The sequence below is a fragment of the Macrobrachium rosenbergii genome, chromosome 48, assembly GCF_040412425.1.
Source record: "Macrobrachium rosenbergii isolate ZJJX-2024 chromosome 48, ASM4041242v1, whole genome shotgun sequence".
Lineage (NCBI taxonomy): Eukaryota > Metazoa > Arthropoda > Malacostraca > Decapoda > Palaemonidae > Macrobrachium > Macrobrachium rosenbergii.
The window spans coordinates 6,891,046-6,909,697 of record NC_089788.1 but is presented as its reverse complement, the minus strand read 5'-3'; the positions used below and the strand labels follow the sequence as shown (position 1 = coordinate 6,909,697).

The following is an 18,652-nucleotide window of genomic DNA, read 5'->3' as shown; positions in this document are numbered from 1 at the left end:
TAGATATATTTTCGGTGGCATTGATCATACGCTGTAGCAGCAGTACAGAAAACTCGATTGCGCCGAAGAAACTTCGGGCCACTTTTACTTGTTTCATTATTGTTGTATGTAATGCAATGATGACTGTGATCAACAGACGTTTTTCTGTCAACATTTCTCAACATTTTAATGTATTTCAACACATTTTTGTACACTTTGGTCTTCATTATTATTATTATTTACATGATTATTATAATTCTTGTTTATGCACTCATTTTGAAATCGGATTCCGTATATTGTCTCCGAATATTGATTGACATGATTCCGCTTATAACTAATTCGTCATTTTTATTTCATCGCCCTGATCGTGGAAATTCGCATTGAATACTTCAGCACCCGCGGCCACCACCGCCGCCCCCTCATTTATCATATGGTTATCAGCACGCTGTTGATTTTGTCAGCCATCAATCTCAATAATGACGTCCGCAGAATCGAAATCCTCCCCGATTGCGTCACCTCAGATGACGCAACCTCGGAAATCAGATCGAGTCGGGTGTGGGATCGCATCCGATCACAAGCGTCGCATGTTTGCCCAAAACGATCTTCTCCAAGTACGTGACGGCATGAAATTAATGTTAACGTAAGGTTTCCGATAGACATACATATATGTGGCTGCATGCTACGGCAAGCGCCTTGCATGCAACTTCATGCAATGTACGGTGATTATACGAGAATGAGTTTTTTTTCTCTGCCATAATCAGATCGAAGTCGTACGTGGAAGAATTTCTTAGTAGGAAGGAGATACTGTAATCTCTTGTCATGTCTTATTCATGGCGGGGGGTGGGGGTGGGGGGTTGTGATCACGTGATCTCTCTGCTCCCGACTGCTTGCTGCAGTTGCATTGCAATCAAGCATAGCTGAATTAATACGACAGAGGTCTGGAATTTCAGTCGTTTGAAAGTGATCTCATTTGGGTCTGAGCGGTGCATTTTCGTTTCCGTGGGCCAGTGGGTAATGTGGTGGACGTTCGAGCCTTCCTCCCGTCAGGCTTCGGGTTTCAGCTTCGTGGTGCGGGAAGGTGCGAGAGGGGGATGGGTTGTGAGGCTCGCAGCCGCATTCCCTTTCGAGAGGGAATTGTGTGTGACAGTTCTCTCGAGAGAATAAAGTTCGCTACATTTGGTGGATATTTTTGTAGTTATATTCTACTTCTGGTTGTTCGTAATATATATATATATATATATATATATATATATATATATATATATATATATATATATATATATATATATATATATATATATCTATATATATATATACATATATATATATACTGTATATACAGTATGTATATATATATATATATATATATATATATATATATATATATATATATATATATATATTTATATACACAATTATATGCATGTAAAGGCTATGATTTGTACATACGTATGTATGTCTGTCAACACAGTGACACAGAGAGAGAGAGAGAGAGAGAGAGAGAGAGAGAGAGAGAGAGAGAGCGAATGTTTTGAATGGTGAATAAGAGCACTGTCTTGGGCAATTAACCGAATATGCAGCCATGTTCCTAAATAAACATCCGGGTCCCTGGCTCAGACATCTTGAAGATGACGTCCTAATGATTCTCTTTCGCTTAATAAGGCGTCAAATCAAGTTGGACCTTGTGATTATCTCGAGTCTCTGTTATTAAATGGTATCTGATGACTTGACTTGACTCTCTCTGTTATTAAATGGTAACTTTTAATGTATGTATTTTTTAAGCATCATTATTTGAAATGCTTCTCTCTCTCTCTCTCTCTCTCTCTCTCTCTCTCTCTCTCGAGTTAACTTTAATTTACAGTATTTTTAATGCATCTTTGAATTGCTTCTTTGAATTCTCTCTCTCTCTCTCTCTCTCTCTCTCGTGTTTAGCTAACTTTTAATGTATAGTATTTTTAAGCATCATTATTTGAATTGCTTCTCTCTCTCTCTCTCTCTCTCTCTCTCTCTCGTGTTTAGTTAACTTTTAATTTACAGTATTTTTAAGCATCATTATTTGAATTGCTTCTTCTCTCTTAGCTAACTTTTAATGTATAGTTTTTTTAAGCATCATTATTTGAATTGTATAGTCTTTTTAAGCTCTTCTCTCTCTCTCTCTCTCGTGTTTAGTTAACCTTTAATGTATAGTACTTTTATGCATCACTATTTGAATTACTCCATACAAACAACCTATCTCCCTACTGTATATCTATTTTTTTATTTCTTTATTTTTTCATTTCCTTTGTTATCATGAAGGTTCCTATTTGGTCTGAGCATTGTATTTACTCTCTCTCTCTCTCTCTCTCTCTCTCTCTCTCTCTTCTGTAGAAGCATTCATCTTGCGCATGTTTTTATTTAAGTTTAAATGAAGCGTGATGCCTGTTTGCGGCTCCCAATTTTTAGGAGAGAGAGAGAGAGAGAGAGAGAGAGAGAGAGAGAGAGAGAGAGAGGCTCTCCTAAAGGATGTGGTAACGGCCAAGGATCATCACTCATATTTTTAGTACCCTCCGAAATTTCATTTATTTCTAGCTAATGGTTATATATATATATATATACAGTATATATATATATATATATATATATATATATATATATATATATATATATATATATATATATATATATATATATATCCTACTTTCCTTACAGTTCTCATCCGACATGGATGGAGGTTCTGAGCAAGCATTCTGGATGAGGTTGCAGGAACGGGCCTAAATTGCCCTTTCTCACCTGACCAGGCTCGATCTCGCGTCTCAGTGGTAAATAAGTTTACTAATATAGATTTAAGGCTCCATCGGGCATTAGTGCTTAAGGTGTGTGTGTAACTGATGTCGTATGACATGTGTTTGTTTTGTCCTATTTTTTCTGCTTTCGCGTCCCCTGATAATTCTTCCTTGGGAGTCGAATTATTTTTCTTTCCATAGAATTAAAGTATTTTTCTTCCAAAATTGGAAGGACCTCTTCTTCCAGAGAATCGAGGTATTTTCAGAGGGTTGAAGTATTTTTCTTCCCTGGGTATAAGTATTTTTTTCTTCCCATAGAATCGAAGTATTTTTCTTCCCATAGAATTAATGCATTTTTCTTCCAGAAGTAGAAGTAGCCTACTTTTCTTCCCAGAGAGTCGATGTATTTTTCTTCCAAGGGAAGAAGTATTTTTCTTCCAAAAAGTCGAGTACTTTTTCTCTCCAGAGAGTAGAAGTACTTTTCTTCCCAGAGTACTAGTGTACTTTTCATCCCATAGAATCGTAGTATTTTTCTTCCGAAAGTCGAAGTGTTTTCTTCCAAGTGAGTGAGGAATTTTTCTGCCAAAGGTTGAAGTATTTTTCTTCCCCGAGAATAGAAGTACTTTTCGTCCTATCGTTGAAAATCAGTGTAATTGTTATCCCAGAAAATAAGTGTACTATTCATCTTGGAAGATCAGTGTAGCCTACTCTTCATCCCAGAAAATCAGTGTACTTTTCATCCTATCGAATCGAAGTATTTTTCATCCCAGAAAATCAGTGTATTTTTCATCCCATAGAATCGAAGTACTTCTTTTCCCCGAGGGCTGAAATAATTTCCTTCCCAGAGAGTAGAAGTATTTTTCTTCCCAGAGATCAGAAATACTTTTCTTCCCAGAAAGTAGAAATTAATTTTCTTCCCAAAGAGCGTAAGTCCAGGTCACTTTTACATTCTTTACATTTTTACATTTTTTTTTTTTGTCATCTTCTTCTCTTGACTTACGCCATAGATTTTTCTTTTTCAGTGTTGATTCGTCATTGCTCTATAAATCTTCATTTATTCTCGTTATGAAAGAATATAGTAATTTTTTCTAAATTGTGCTAAATATCCGTATGCTATCACCTACGTTCTAGAGAGAGAGAGAGAGAGAGAGAGAGAGAGAGAGAGAGAGAGAGAGAGAGAGAGAGAGAGAGAGAGAGATACGAATCTCTCAAGGCCTGTATATGGCTAAAACACAGGTATTCCTCTCTCAGATACATGGACTGAAGAACAGCGAAAGAATCACAATGAAAACCAAACAAAGGAGAGAGAGAGAGAGAGAGAGAGAGAGAGAGAGAGAGAGAGAGAGAGAGAGAGAGAGAGAGAGAGAGAGAGGCTACAAATCTCTCAAGGCCTATATATAGCTGAAACACAGGTATTCCTTAAGATATACCTAGAGTGAAGAATCAAATGAAAACCCTAAAAGAAAGAGAAAGAGAGAGAGAGAGAGAGAGAGAGAGAGAGAGAGAGAGAGAGAGAGAGAGAGAGAGAGAGAGAGAGAGAGAGAGAAATCTCTCAAGGCCTATATATAGCTAAAACACAGGTATTCCTCTCTCAGGTACCCGGACTAAAACACCACCAAAAACAATTGCATAGTAAACAAAACAAAAAAGATACGGACGTCTTAAGGTCCACCTCATTAAAGACCTCTTTTTTTCTTTATTTTTTTATTACCAAGTGGCTCTTTGATGTCATAATAACATCCCAAGAGGACTTCAATGGACGTCAATGGACGTCAAATCAAAGTCAGATGCGACGACGCTGAAGACCCTTATCTGAAGGTGGTGTCCCTCCCACCGGAGGGTTCAGCCCTTTTGCAACTGATGTCTCCCGCTATATATAATCCTCTGGCCGCCGGCCGGTTTCAGAGGGTAACAAAAATGAAGGGTTAAGGGTTATTGCTTTGTGTTAAATGTTTTTTTCTTTTTCTCTTCTCTCTCTCTCTCCTCTCTCTCTCTATATATATATATATATATATATATATATATATATATATATATATATATATATATATATATATATATATATATACATATATAAATATAGTATAATATATTAAATATACATATATATAAACATATATATATATACTGTATATATATATATATATATATATTATATATAATTCATATATATATTTATATATATGATCACGAATTTTTATGCTATAGAAATGTCATGGTAGCCTTATGAGAAATGTCATGAATTTAAACATTTCCCTGCTGTTTTTGTTGTTAAAGAGAGAGAGAGAGAGAGAGAGAGAGAGAGAGAGAGAGAGAGAGAGAGAGAGAGAGAGTATATATGTTTCGTATCAAACAATTATAAATTATTATATTTATTTTACCTTGCCACAGTAATATCAATGTTTATTTTTCTTGAATTTCACAGAATGTATTTATTCATTCTCTCTACATTATTTTATTCACCGTTTAAATGATTTTAGTTGGAGCGAGACAGTGAAATATTTAAAACTTTTTATATTGTGAGATTATATTTTATTCCTCGATCAATGTCTACAACTAAAACGCATGAATGAATCGCATTCACACTACTACGTTTCATTCACTGTTATTTTGCACGTGTTGTTTTCACCGAGCAAGTGCTGCAAAATCATTCATAACCATTTTTCTTCTGCGTGTTGCAGATTTTTTTTTTTTTTTGAGAACCTTCAATACTTTACATTTCTTCATATTCGATTGTGAATTATAGATTTAAAAAAGGGGATTTTTGTCATATCTTCAATTTGTTTCATTTTATGCGAATACCTTTAATTGCCATGTAGCATTTTTTTAATTTTATTTTCATGCTTTTTAACGTTGTTTTAGTTTTCTGTAAAAGAAAACTATTGTGCCGGCTTTGTCTGTCCGTCCGCACTTTTTCTGCCCGCCCTCAGATCTTAAAAACTACTAAGGCTAGAGGGCTGCAAATTGGTAAGTTGATCATCCACCCTCCAATCATCAAACATACCAAATTACAGCTCTCTAGCCTCAGTAGCTTTTATTTTATTTAAGGTTAAAGTTAGCCATAATCGTGCTTCTGGCAACGATATAGGACAGGCCACCACCGTGCCGTGGTTAAAGTTTCATGGGCCGCGGCTCATACAGCATTATACCGAGACAACCGAAAGATAGATCTATTTTCGGTGTCCTTGATTATACGCTGTGGCGGGTGTACAGAAAACTCGATTGCGCCGAAGAAACTTCAGCGCATTTTTTACTATAAAAACAGTTTTTTTATAGTACATAATCCTCTTTTGAAATACAGATATCTGTTACCTTCCGTTACCTCCTCATTGTCTTCTGTTACTTCTGTCAAATAAATACCATATTCTTTGGTTGTTATTATTATTATTATTATTATTATTATTATTATTATTATTATGTACCTGTGTTTTAATATACAATCACTGCGTGAGCTGTTCGCTCGTTTTTCACGTGCCTGTTGGGATTAATTTATGCCTTTTTTTTAATTTTTAATTTAATAACGTAATATAGTGATATTTATACGACCTAAACTAGGCTTTATTTACGATGAAAGCGCTTATGGCCGTTGGCAATTTTAAAATAGTATACAGATGTGATACTATCATTTAACAGATTTTTATTTTTTCTGTTAGAATTCCCCTGAGTAAATTCTCTCTCTCTCTCTCTCTCTCTCTCTCTCTCTCTCTCTTCTATATATATTTGGTTCTGTCGTTCCAAACTCCCCTGAAAGAGCGAGAGTCGAGAGAAAATCCATCCATCTATTATATATATATATATATATATATATATATATATATATATATATATATATATATATATATATATAATCAACATTTAGCCCTATTCATTCTGTAGCTGTTGAATCAAAGATGAATCCCAGCGAAGAAAATTCTTTGGACTTGATTCTTGTTATATAAGCTGCACTTACTGGAATCCGACAAAGGTCGAGTCAGTGACTTGAATGAAGATGGACGAACGATAGATACTTACGTCATATGTTGACCTGAATCAGTCCGTTCACGGACGAAGAGGTAAAGTGAAACGCGTCTGTTGTCATTCATTAGTTATTTTATTGGTTACAGAGTCGACAGTTGTATCACAGGTTGTTGGCTCCGTAAAGACAGATATGGGGAAAGAGAGAGAGAGAGAGGGGGATTCCGTGAGGACAGAAGGAGAGGTCATGGAATCCTTGAGGACTGAATTGGAAATAAAGAGAAAGGTAGGAAGAAAGAAAATGCAGAGGATTTGTTGGGACACAGAGAGAGAGAGAGAGAGAGAGAGAGAGAGAGAGAGAGAGAGAGAGAGAGAGAGAGAGAGAGAGATTGGGATTCCGTGAGGACAGAAGGAGAAGTCATGGAATCCTTGAGGACTAAAATGGAAATAAAGAGAAAGGTGGGTAGAAAGAAAAGATAGAGGATTCGTTGGGACAGAGAGAGAGAGAGAGAGAGAGAGATTGGGATTCCGTGAGGACAGAAGGAGAAGTCATGGAATCCTTGAGGACTGAAATGGAATTAAAGAGGCGGATAGGAAGAGAAAGAAGACAGACGATCCGGAGAGAGAGAGAGAGAGAGAGAGAGAGAGAGAGAGAGAGAGAGAGAGAGAGAGAGAGAGAGAGACGCAGGTAGATAGACAGATAGACAGACAGTTGGATGGAGAGGTCACGTTGAAAAATAGTCCTTCGGTATACCATAGGTAAGGATCATTTATTTTTTATTTTTTATTTGGCGATGAGGTTAGAGCTGCAATGCTTCGGGGCTCCAGGCTCTTCTTTCTTCTTCTTCTTCTCCTTCTTCTTCTTCTTCTTCCTCTTCTTCTTCTTCTTGAAATGGAAGTTGAAACATGGCTTTTATTTATACAAATAAACACTCTTTAATACGACTTGAACCAGTTCTTAAATTGACTTTCCAAGGAAATTACACCGTCAAGAATATGGCATTCCACTCCAAGAATAGCACACCTTTATTAACATGGCATTCCAAGAATATTACACCTTTAATGATATGGAATTCCAAGAATATTACACTTTAATGATATGGAATTCCAAAAATGTACACCTTTAATAACAAAACATTCCAAGAATATTACATCTTTAATGATATTGAATTCCAAGAATATTACACCTTTAATGATGTGGAATTCCAAAAATATACACGTTTAATAATAAGACATTCCAAGAATATTACACCTTTAATGATATTGAATTCCAAGAATTACACCTTTAATGATATTGAATTCCAAAAATATTACACCTTCAATGATATGGAATTCCAAATATAGACACCCTTAATAAGACATTCCAAGAATATTACACCTTTAGTAATATTTAGTAATATGGCATTCCAAGGATATTATACCTTCAATAATATGGCATTCCACACTAAGAATAGCAAACCTTTATTGACATGTCATTCCAAGAATATCGCACCTTTAATGATATTGAATTCCAAGAATATTACACTTTTAATGACATTCCAAGACTACGTATTACATCTTTAATAATGACATTCCAAGAATACGTATTACACCTTTAATAATGACATTCCAAGAATATTACACCTTTAAAAATGACATCCCAAGAATATTACAATTTTAGTAATTTGACATTTCAAGAACAATACCCCATCAGTAATATGGCACTCCAAGAATATTACACTTATAGTAATATGGCTTTCCTAGAATATTACATATATAACTTTCTGTATAGAAGACACCGTTTGCAGTGTATCAGTTTAAATATATTATACTTACAATATTGTTTTCCACAAATATTCCAGCTTTAAAAATATGAATATCCAATAATATTGCAATTTTTACACTGTGGTATTCCAAGAATGTTACACCTTTTCTGGAGACTTACGCCTGTACTTATATAATTATAATTTTGGATCTTCTAACAACAATACTTTAAGGCGACTCTTAAGCAATATTACACTTGCAATATGGTTTTCAAGAACAAATGTTACAGTAAGTCTTAAAGAATAACTTAGAAATCATTTCCATTTTAAATGCATTTTTTAACATTCCCAAATATACACTGTAAGCATGTATGTGTTATAGCTGATGTGATGTGCAAAAGATGAGTTATTTTTTTATATAGATTTAATCATTCTTTTCTAATTTGAGCAAAGAACAGTCGCTTTAATTTCTTATTTTGGATTGTTTTAAGTATCGTATCATTCTGGGTGTAGAATGAATGTGTATCGTGTACTGAAATCCGTGTAATTTGAAACCAGCAGGAAGATTGGAATCTTTCACAAATTTTCACAGTAATTTATATTTTTTTTTCTGGGAAAGGATGTCCTTGTTAACTGCGAGGGCAAATTCAAACTTGCAGATATTAAAGTGATATTGAAATGAAATTAAAATATTAAAGTCTTTTAGGATGATAGTTTAAGGTATGTTCGGTGTTTGAACTATTAAAATAGGCAACGAATCTATTGTCCTTTTTAAACTGGTACAGAAGGTTTGTTTGTATTGTGTATTGATACAGTTAGTGTAGCTTTCGGAACTGGTCATATTTTAAGGAACTGTTCATCCTGTCAATATTCCAACTTCCCTCAGTATGCTTCTTTATTTTTTTTTTTTTTTGCTGTGTAATTCCAAGATCACGGCTGTTGAAAATAAGATACAGATTAATACAATGTTCTAAAAATGAAATATTTCAAGGAAGCCATACTACCATTTTTATACCTGATCTTTGTGCAATACGTTTATACATACGTACAGAAAATTTATTTCTGTGAAACACGTTTTCATGTGTTCATTTCCGTACACACATTTATATATATATATATATATATATATATATATATATATATATATATATATATATATATATATATATATAATAATCCAAAATATCACCAGTTATCATAATTATCGATTTCAATCCATACAACTCCTTCCATACATTTCCATAACCATTTCCATACCATTCCAGACCTCATCCTGGACCCCGGTCATTGTACACCATACGAAATGGAGCAAAAGATCGCCACATCTTCTGGATAAATGTATACGATATATTTCATAAATTAAAACCATAAATTATTCTACAAGTTTTTTTTTTTTGCAATATACAGAGAAAAAATTGGAAGGGGAGGAGGGGAGGGGGTAGGGGGAAGGGGGAGTTGAGGGGAGGGGAGGGGGGGAGGGGTCATCTACTACCAACGGAGGTCACTCTCGTACACTGTACGGTTTCGGCGGAAGCGGTCCTTCTATTTTGGCCTGACTTCGAGAAATAGAGTAATGGAGGAGTTTTTCGTATTATTTTATGGGAATGTTCATTTTTGTTAGTGGTGTTTAGAACGTGTTTTATACGAGTATTCATACGGACTGTATGAGAATGTAATCTGTTGTATTTACTGGACGTTTGTTTATGTTGATGTTTTCAATGTGTATGAGGTTTGATTGTATAAGTTATGTCTTCGCATGTTTGTGTATACTGTATGTATGTAGTATAAGTATTTATATATATATATATATATATATATATATATATATATATATTTATATATATATATATATATATATCTATATATCTATATATATATATATAGTATATATATTTATGTATATATATAGATATATCTATATATATATATATATATATATATATATTTATTGAGAGAGAGAGAGAGAGAGAGAGAGAGAGAGAGAGAGAGAGAGAGAGAGAGAAAGGATCTTGCAAACCACAACGGTCAGGCCAAAATAACCTACGGACCTTCCCGCCAACATTAAACTACCATTATAACCTTTTTTTTTTTTTGTAATGGGAGAAATCTACTGCTTTATGTATTATATAAAATTAGGAAGTTCAATAAGCTTATTTCACGATTACAATCGTTCATTTTTCTCCACACTCCCTTTTATCTATTTACGCCACAATCCACGTATTTTTTTTTTTTCAGGACACGTACTCGTATTTCTCAATGTTTTCTATGTTATTTGAAGGAAGGTTTTTTTTTTTTTTTCACTTTTGACACATAAATTCACTTGGGGGCTGATACTTGGATTTTTACTGCCTATTTACTGTTTTCTTCAGTAGCACTATACACCCGAAGTCTTCGCAGAACTGAGGCTGGGAACTAGCAGCAATGAAGCACCTTAGGTCAGAGCAGACCCACGCGTTTGTTTTTTCATTAATGGGTTATATTTCTGCACAGATTTTCCATATTTATTTCACTGCACGTTAATGCGTCTTCACACAGAGCAACAAGACCTACGTATTTCTACGCTATGTTTTTCTGACAGTCGAGCGTTCAGAAGGAAAAACGTTTTTTGTTTTTGCTTGGAAAAATGGAAGCTAGATGAATTGGGGGGATGAGGTTGTTTGGGGGGGGACAAACGTAGAGTTATCGTACATCTGGAGGAAGGAAGAACGACTCCAGTTTATCGACCATCGTACAAAACGCACAGGAGTTATCGTGCCTTACTCTAGTTTCCCCTGTAGTATAGACTTGGCGCTGAAGTTATCATACATACCAGTTGTTTATTCCCGTGATTTATTTTCCTGTCGAATACCCAGATAGGAGAAGAATCACGAGAGAGTCGTTCCCTTCACGTGAGAATCACTTGTTGGTGTGCCACAGTTTTTTGAGGACATAAATTTTTTTTGTGGGGGTGGGGGCGTATTTTCAGAAACAACGTACAGTGGTGTTTGATTAATAGTCACTCGAAAATGAAGTCATTTTTGTATATTTATCGAAATTATGAATTTATTTATTTTTCGTAATACACTTGTTTTTTTAGAGTTAAGATTCCCCTACGATTTAAAAAAAAATTATTTTTTACTCTTTTAATGTGCTTGCAAGAATCTCATTTCCGGTCACCTTTGGAATGTTAAAGGACTTGTTAAATATCGATCAGATTGTTTCCAAGCAAATTAAGAAATCATAATAAACCATAATCTTATCACCAGAAATCACATTCCTTTTGAGCTCTCATTTCAAACGACCACTGCAGCTGTCGGCCTCTGTAATATGCACGATTTAATAATATAGTCTTGGATGTATTTTTCGGCACCAGCCATCGAGAACTTCTAAAAAGGATACCATCAAGGATATCGCAGTAGCAACGGCACCCAAATCCTTCCGTCTCTTCTTCTTCTCCCTCACCATCTCGTGACTCGACCCTTTCACGAATCAAGGATCTCAAATAAAAAAAAACTAGACAAGAGACGAGAGATAATAAAAAAAAAAACACACAACGGAGAGCGGGAGACATTTTGGAGCAACGGCGACCCTCGACGGCGGGAGATTCTCGCTCCGTCTCTCTAGGTCTCTCATCTCAGCCAAGTCCCCCCAGCAGGATCCTCCCCCCAAGACCCCCGTAGGGCGTGGATCATACGGGCGGCAGGAGCTTCTCCTCGTCCTCGTCTCTGATGGGGATGGTCGAGTGGTTGTAGAGCCCCTGAGCCATGAGTTGGAGGGCGAGTGGATTCTTCTGGCCGGCGGTCTGCTGGGAGAGGGCCAGGAACTACATCAAACAGGAGGCCAGTGACCTCGTACTGGTAAAGGGGATTAGGGTAGGGCTCTGCGGTTACAGGTAACCTGACCTATCACTCGATGAAGTTACTTCCTCACTCACTTACTCACTTACAATGGAAGCTTCTGTACTGTTGATGAACTTAGTTATTTACAAGAGAAGTCTCTTGACTGTAATGGCAAATTTCTATCCAAGATCAAATTTGTGGCAAACTAGTATTTGAATTTTAGCACCTACTTTACATCTAATTTGTTGATGAACTTTGTTACTTCCAAGGGAAGCCCCTTGACTGTAATGGCAAATTTCTATACAAGATAAAATTTGTGGCAAACTAGCATTTGAATTTTAGCACCTACTTTATATCTAATTTTAAAGAATGCTTATACATTTCTAAATATCACTTTGAAAATTAAGGTGAAATTCTGCAGATTACTGTAATAGCAAATTTCTATACAAAGCAAAAATTGTGGCAAACTAGCAATTTCATTTTAACACCTACTTTACATCTAATTTGAAAGAATACTTATACCTTTCTAAATATCATTATATGCAAACTGAGGTGAAAGAATTCTACAAATTACTTTAATTTCTCAAAGCACAAACCAAGATATAATTAATTTACAGAAATGTAAAACAACACTAGAGAAATTTCGAAGACCCAGTTGCACTTACGAATGCCTTAAGGATAACTGTAATGTAATGATTAAGTAGTACCTTGATTAGGCAAAGGAGTCTTTAAGGAAAGGAAATCCTACAAGGTGTTTTTTGATAGATTATGTAATAAATTTACCAAAGAAAAGATATGAAATAAGGAAAAAGAGCCTAAAAGTTATGTGTACTGTTACGCTTAGACTTTTTCATTTTTTGCATATTTGAATAGTTTAGTAAAACGTTATCAATATTTACATATTTGAATGTTAGTTTTTAGTTTTCTGTAAAAGAAAACTATTGTGCCAGCTTTGTCTGTCCGTCCGCACTTTTTTCTGTCCGCCATCAGATCTTAAAACCTACTGACGCTAGAGGGCTACAAATTGGTATGTTGATCATCCACCCTCCAATCATCAAACATCCTAAATTGCAGCCCTTTAGCCTCAGTATTTTTTATTTTATTTAAGACTAAAGATAGGCCATACAGCATTATACCGAGACCACTGAAAGCTAGATCTATTTTTGGTGGCCTTGATTATACGCTGTAGCGGCTGTGCAGAAAACTCCACTGCGCCGAAGAAACTTGGACGCATTTTTTAACTTGTTTTTTCCCACTTACTAATCTTTGAATCCCTTCTGATATCCCGTAAGCTGTAAAAGGCTTTAATATCTAACAATGAGTGGAGAATATTTTGAATGACAAGAATACGAACGGATTTTCTGTCAGTTGTTATGATTCCTGGCGATAAAATAATGAAATGGTTAAATATCCATTAAAACTGTGGAAACGTAAATCCATTAACATATTGAGATCAGATATGTGAAATGGTAGTCTGTAATAGTTTGCAATATATTAGGTAAAATGATAAATAACTATGAAATTGTTAAATCGTAGGAAATAGCTACAAAAAAGCAACTAGATTATCTAAATAGAAGAGTTGAAGAAACATGAAGAATACCTGTCGTTTATTTTCAAACAAGAAAGGTGTAGCGATAAAATGTTTATCATATACTTTTGCAATGTGGGACCTAAAGTGATAAAAATAAAAAATCCGGTAAAATTGAACTGTAAGAAACAGAATGATAAAATGACTGCTAAAAGTGATAAAGAAAAATCTGGTAAAGTTGAACTGTAAGAGACAGAATGATAAAATGATTGCTAAAATGATAAAATATCGAATTGAATCTTGTAAAGTAGCGAAAGCTGTCCTTTGAAATGAAAAATCGTGAAAATACTGAAAATTTAATTTTGGTAAAAAAAAAAAAAAATGGCGAGATCTCTCCTTTAATAAAAAATCGGGAGAATTCTTGTTTTCAGCCTTGGGAGGCGTCGGGAACCAATTAATGAAATGTTCGGTAAATTTAAAGAAAATGGGGATCGAAAACTTGACCAAAGGTTTAGAAAGTTAAATACAAATTTAAAGAAAGTGGGAATCGAAAACATGACCGGAGTTCTAGAAAGTTAAATGTAAATTTAAAGAAAATGGGAATCAAAACATGACCGGAGTTTTAGAAAGTTAAATGCAAATTTAAAGAATATGGGAATCGAAAACATGACCGGAGTTTTAGAAAGCTAAATGCGTCTGTGCAATGTGTATCCTTATTAATTAAGGGTGAGAAAAACAAGTGTAAATTGTCCACTAATCTATCGAAAAATAAATAAAACTTAGATAAATAAGAATAAGAGATTCGGACTAGTAAAATAGCTATGAAAATGTAAAAAGAAAAGTTTAAAAATGTAAGATGTCCAAGAAAACCTTTGAATTAACGTGAACTGAGCCATAAAATTCTTATTAAGAAACTGTAAAAAAAAAGATCACCCGACTCATAAGAGGCAGTAGTGTCGTGTCAAAAAAAAAAACACTGAAAAAAAGCCAAATTGCAAAGTATCTTCGAAAGACTCGACTATAATCAAACAAAAACCAAAAGGGGAAAAAACACTCAACTTGTAAAATAAAAACTCTCCTAAACTATCCAAAAAAAAAAAAAAATGATAATAAACGAACTAAAAGTCGAAGCAAAAATCATAAACAAGGTTCCACCTTTTTTATCTTGGCTCGCTTGTTCTGGAACCAGATCTTGATTTGACTCTCGTTCAGGCCCAGGTCTCGCGCCAAATCCTGCCGCCTCTTCTCCGTCAGGTATCTGCGAAGGGGAACGAGAAATTTATGTTTATATATATATATATATATATATATATATATATATATATATATATATATATATATATATATATATTCTTTATCACGTCATTATAATAGTCATTAATATAATAATTAATTTAAAATAACTGTTTAACCAGATCGCTGAGTCATCTCTCTACGCCCTGGGCTTTGTTGGTTTTTCTCAGTAAAATATAAAAAAAAAAAAAAAAATTAGACGAAACCAACCAGTGATAAAAGCTATACCATTTCTCATCGTGACAAGGCCAACGGAAAACGCTGGAAAGACGAACCTGTTCTCCTGGAATTCCTTCTTCAGTCTGGCCAGCTGGTCTGAGGTGAAAGCCGTCCGGGGGCGCTTCTCGTCCTTCTTGTCCCGTTTCTTAATTCTGCGCGTTCTGGGACCTGCGGCAAAAGAGCACTGCGTGAACAAGCTGACAGATAAATTGTTTGTAGTAGATGAGTAGAATCAGTGGATTGTGTAAACAAGCTGGCAGAGAGACTGTTTGTAGTACTTGAGTAGAATCAGTGGATTATGTAAAGAAGCTGACAGATAGATTGTTTGTAGTAAGATTGGTTGTTTGTTGTAGACGAGTAGAATCATTTGACTGTGTAAACAAGCTAACAGAGAGACTGTTTGTAGTAGATGAGTAGAATCAGTGGATTGTGTAAACAATCTGACAGAGAGACTGTTTGTAGTACATGAGTAGAATCAGTGGATTGTGTAAACAAGCTGACAGATAGATTGTTTGTAGTAAGATAGGTTGTTTGTTGTTGATGAGTAGAATCATTTGATTGTGTAAACAAGCTGACAGAGAGACTGTTTGTAGTAGATGAGTAGAATAAGTGGAGTAGTAGATGAGTAGAATCAGTGGATTGTGTAAACAAGCTGACAGAGAGACTGTTTGTAGTACATGAGTAGAATCAGTGGATTGTGTAAGCAAGCTAACAGAGAGACTGTTTGTAGTAGATGAGTAGAATCAGTGGATTGTGTAAACAAGCTGACAGATAGATTGTTTGTAGTAAGATAGATTGTTTGTTGTAGATGAGTAGAATCATTTGATTGTGTAAACAAGGTGACAGAGAAACTGTTTGTAGTAGATGAGGAGAATAAATGGAGTAGTAGATGAGTAGAATCAGTGGATTGTGTAAGTAGATGACAGAGAGACTGTTTGTAGTACATGAGTAGAATCAGTGGATTGTGTAAGCAAGCTGACAGAGAGACTGTTTGTAGTAGATGAGTAGAATCAGTGGATTGTGATGAGCAAGAATGACAGAGAGACTGTTTGTAGTACTTGAGTAGAATCAGTGGATTGTGTAAGCAAGCTGACAGAGAGACTGTTTGTAGTACATGAGTAGAATCAGTGGATTGTGTAAGCAAGCTGACAGAGAGACTGTTTGTAGTACTTGAGTAGAATCAGTGGATTGTGTAAGCAAGCTGACAGAGAGACTGTTTGTAGTAGATGAGTAGAATCAGTGGATTGTGTAAGCAAGCTGAGAGAGAGACTGTTTGTAGCAGATGAGTAGAATCAGTGGATTATGTAAACAAGCTGACAGATAGATGTTTGTAGCACGTGAGTAGAATCAGTGGAGTAGTAGTTGAGTAGAATCAGTGGACTGTGTAAACAAACTGACATATAGACTGTTTGTCGTAGATGAGTAGAATCAAAGTGAAAAATTAGGTTGATCAGCAAATCTACTTGTCTACATTATATTATTAGCTTTAACTTAATTAGTGTAAATAAGTTAGCCCTTGGTGGATTGTTTGATAAGTAGATCACCTTATTTATATTAGAATATTATATTTAGCTTAAATAGTTGAAACAAACAGATATGTTTGTTTCATGTGTCAACAATCAGACAAAGGGTTCTAGGCTGTAATATTTTTTGGACTTGTAAATTCAGTAAACTGTAAACAACCAGCATCATACGCTGTACTGGGCAGTTTCATTATATTCAGAATGAGTTAGCAGATGTACCGTAAATACAATGACCAAATAATTTATATATATATATATATATATATATATATATATATATATATATATATATATATATATATATATATATATATATATATATATAATTAACTGAGGTGGCAGTTGCCATTTCACAAATAATGAATTGCTATTTTTGTGAGGTTTAAGTTATTTGCTAGCGTTATTCTTCATAATTTCGTATACACGTTATTATTTTTTTGTGTATTATGTTATCCTTTGAAAACAATAGCAACAGAATGACGTTTGTGGAAGAAATTCTTCACAAAAACAATAATGGACTTAAAGCCTAACATGCAACTCTCTCAACGTGAGTTACCAGAGGTGAAAATCGTGTTATTTAGCCTAACCGGCAACTCGTCCTCCCCAACAGAGATTACATACGAACTGTTATTTATCCTTTTTAATCTTTCCATTATCCTAATTCTTCGCGATTAGAATAATAACGCAAATAACGGCACGTCCCCGTTGGACAGCAGTGATTACAGCGATAAGCCTTGACAGGTGAGACTGTGACTGACAAGGTGACTGACTCAGACTGACTCAGGCTGACTGACTGAATCTGAGATTTTGGGAAGGAGAGGAAGTCTCTTTTTGTGTAATGATGGCCCTCGCCATGACATAGGTTACCCGTATGTAACGAAATGGAAAAGTTTTAAGAGTGAACAAGAACTCAGGTGCGCACTTCTGGACTAAAAAAAAAAAAATTAGTCCAGAGGTGCGCACAAAAAAAAAATTTTTTTCAGTCAAGAGGTGCGCACCAATTTTTTTTTTTTTTTTTTAGTCCGGAGGTGCGCACCAATTTTTTTTTTTTAGTCCGCAGATGCGCACCAATTTTTTTTTTTTTTTTGCTTTTTTTTTTTTTTTTTTTTTTAGGGCTTTCACTCACTTTTAAAATCTTGCCATTTCATTACTTAAGAGCAACCTATGTTACCGAGAGCGTTCGTCTGTTTTGGAATAATTAGCCGAAAAATTTATCGATTTATTTGCATGAACCAGCCGAATAAATTAGCCAAAAAAAGAACAATAAAAATAAAGTAAGGCTCACACTGAAATGACATAACTGCAGCCATCATACGTGTCTACGATTAGCTGATAAATAAATAAATAAATAAACAAGTAAAAAACGCGCAGAAGTTTCTTCGGCGCAATCGAGTTTTCTGTACAGACGCTACAGCGGATAATCAAGGCTACCGAAGATAGATCTATCTTTCGGTGGTCTCGGTATAATGCTGGATGAGCCGCGACCCATGAACCTTTAACCACGGCCTGGTGATGGCCTATCCTAATCGTTGCCGGAAGCACGATTATGGCTAACTTTAATCTTAAATAAAATAAAAACTCCTGAGGGTAGAGGGCTGCAATTTGGTATGTTTGATGACTGGAGGGTGGATGATCAACATACCAATTTGCAGCCCTCTAGCCTCAGTCGGGAGGATTATAGAAGACGCCAGAAAACTTGCCATTGTGCCACCGCCTCATTAGTGCCAGCGAGAATGATCCGTAAATTTTGGGTGGTATTTGAATCATGAAAATCACTGAGTAGGCCTAGATAATATTTTTTTAATACTCTCAGGCTTTATGCGTTTAGACTCCA

General features: G+C 35.1%; 1 protein-coding gene across 3 annotated transcripts in view; it reads right to left on the bottom strand.

Moving 5' to 3' along the window:
- Window positions 1-10,891: 10,891 nt before the first annotated feature.
- Window positions 10,892-18,652, bottom strand: part of LOC136831215 (homeobox protein engrailed-1a-like) — a 236,682-nt gene continuing 228,921 nt past the window's right edge. Inside the window, exons 2-4 of one of the 3 annotated variants that reach the window (XM_067091231.1) lie at window positions 15,352-15,463; window positions 14,939-15,041; window positions 10,892-12,221 (exon numbers count right to left, since the gene is read on the bottom strand). In XM_067091231.1, coding sequence (XP_066947332.1) covers window positions 12,105-12,221; window positions 14,939-15,041; window positions 15,352-15,463 — 332 coding nt within the window. In that variant the 3' untranslated portion in view covers window positions 10,892-12,104. Of the gene's footprint in view, window positions 12,240-14,938; window positions 15,042-15,351; window positions 15,464-18,652 lie in introns of all 3 variants that reach the window. The other 2 variants (XM_067091230.1, XM_067091233.1) reach the window with 2 other exon arrangements.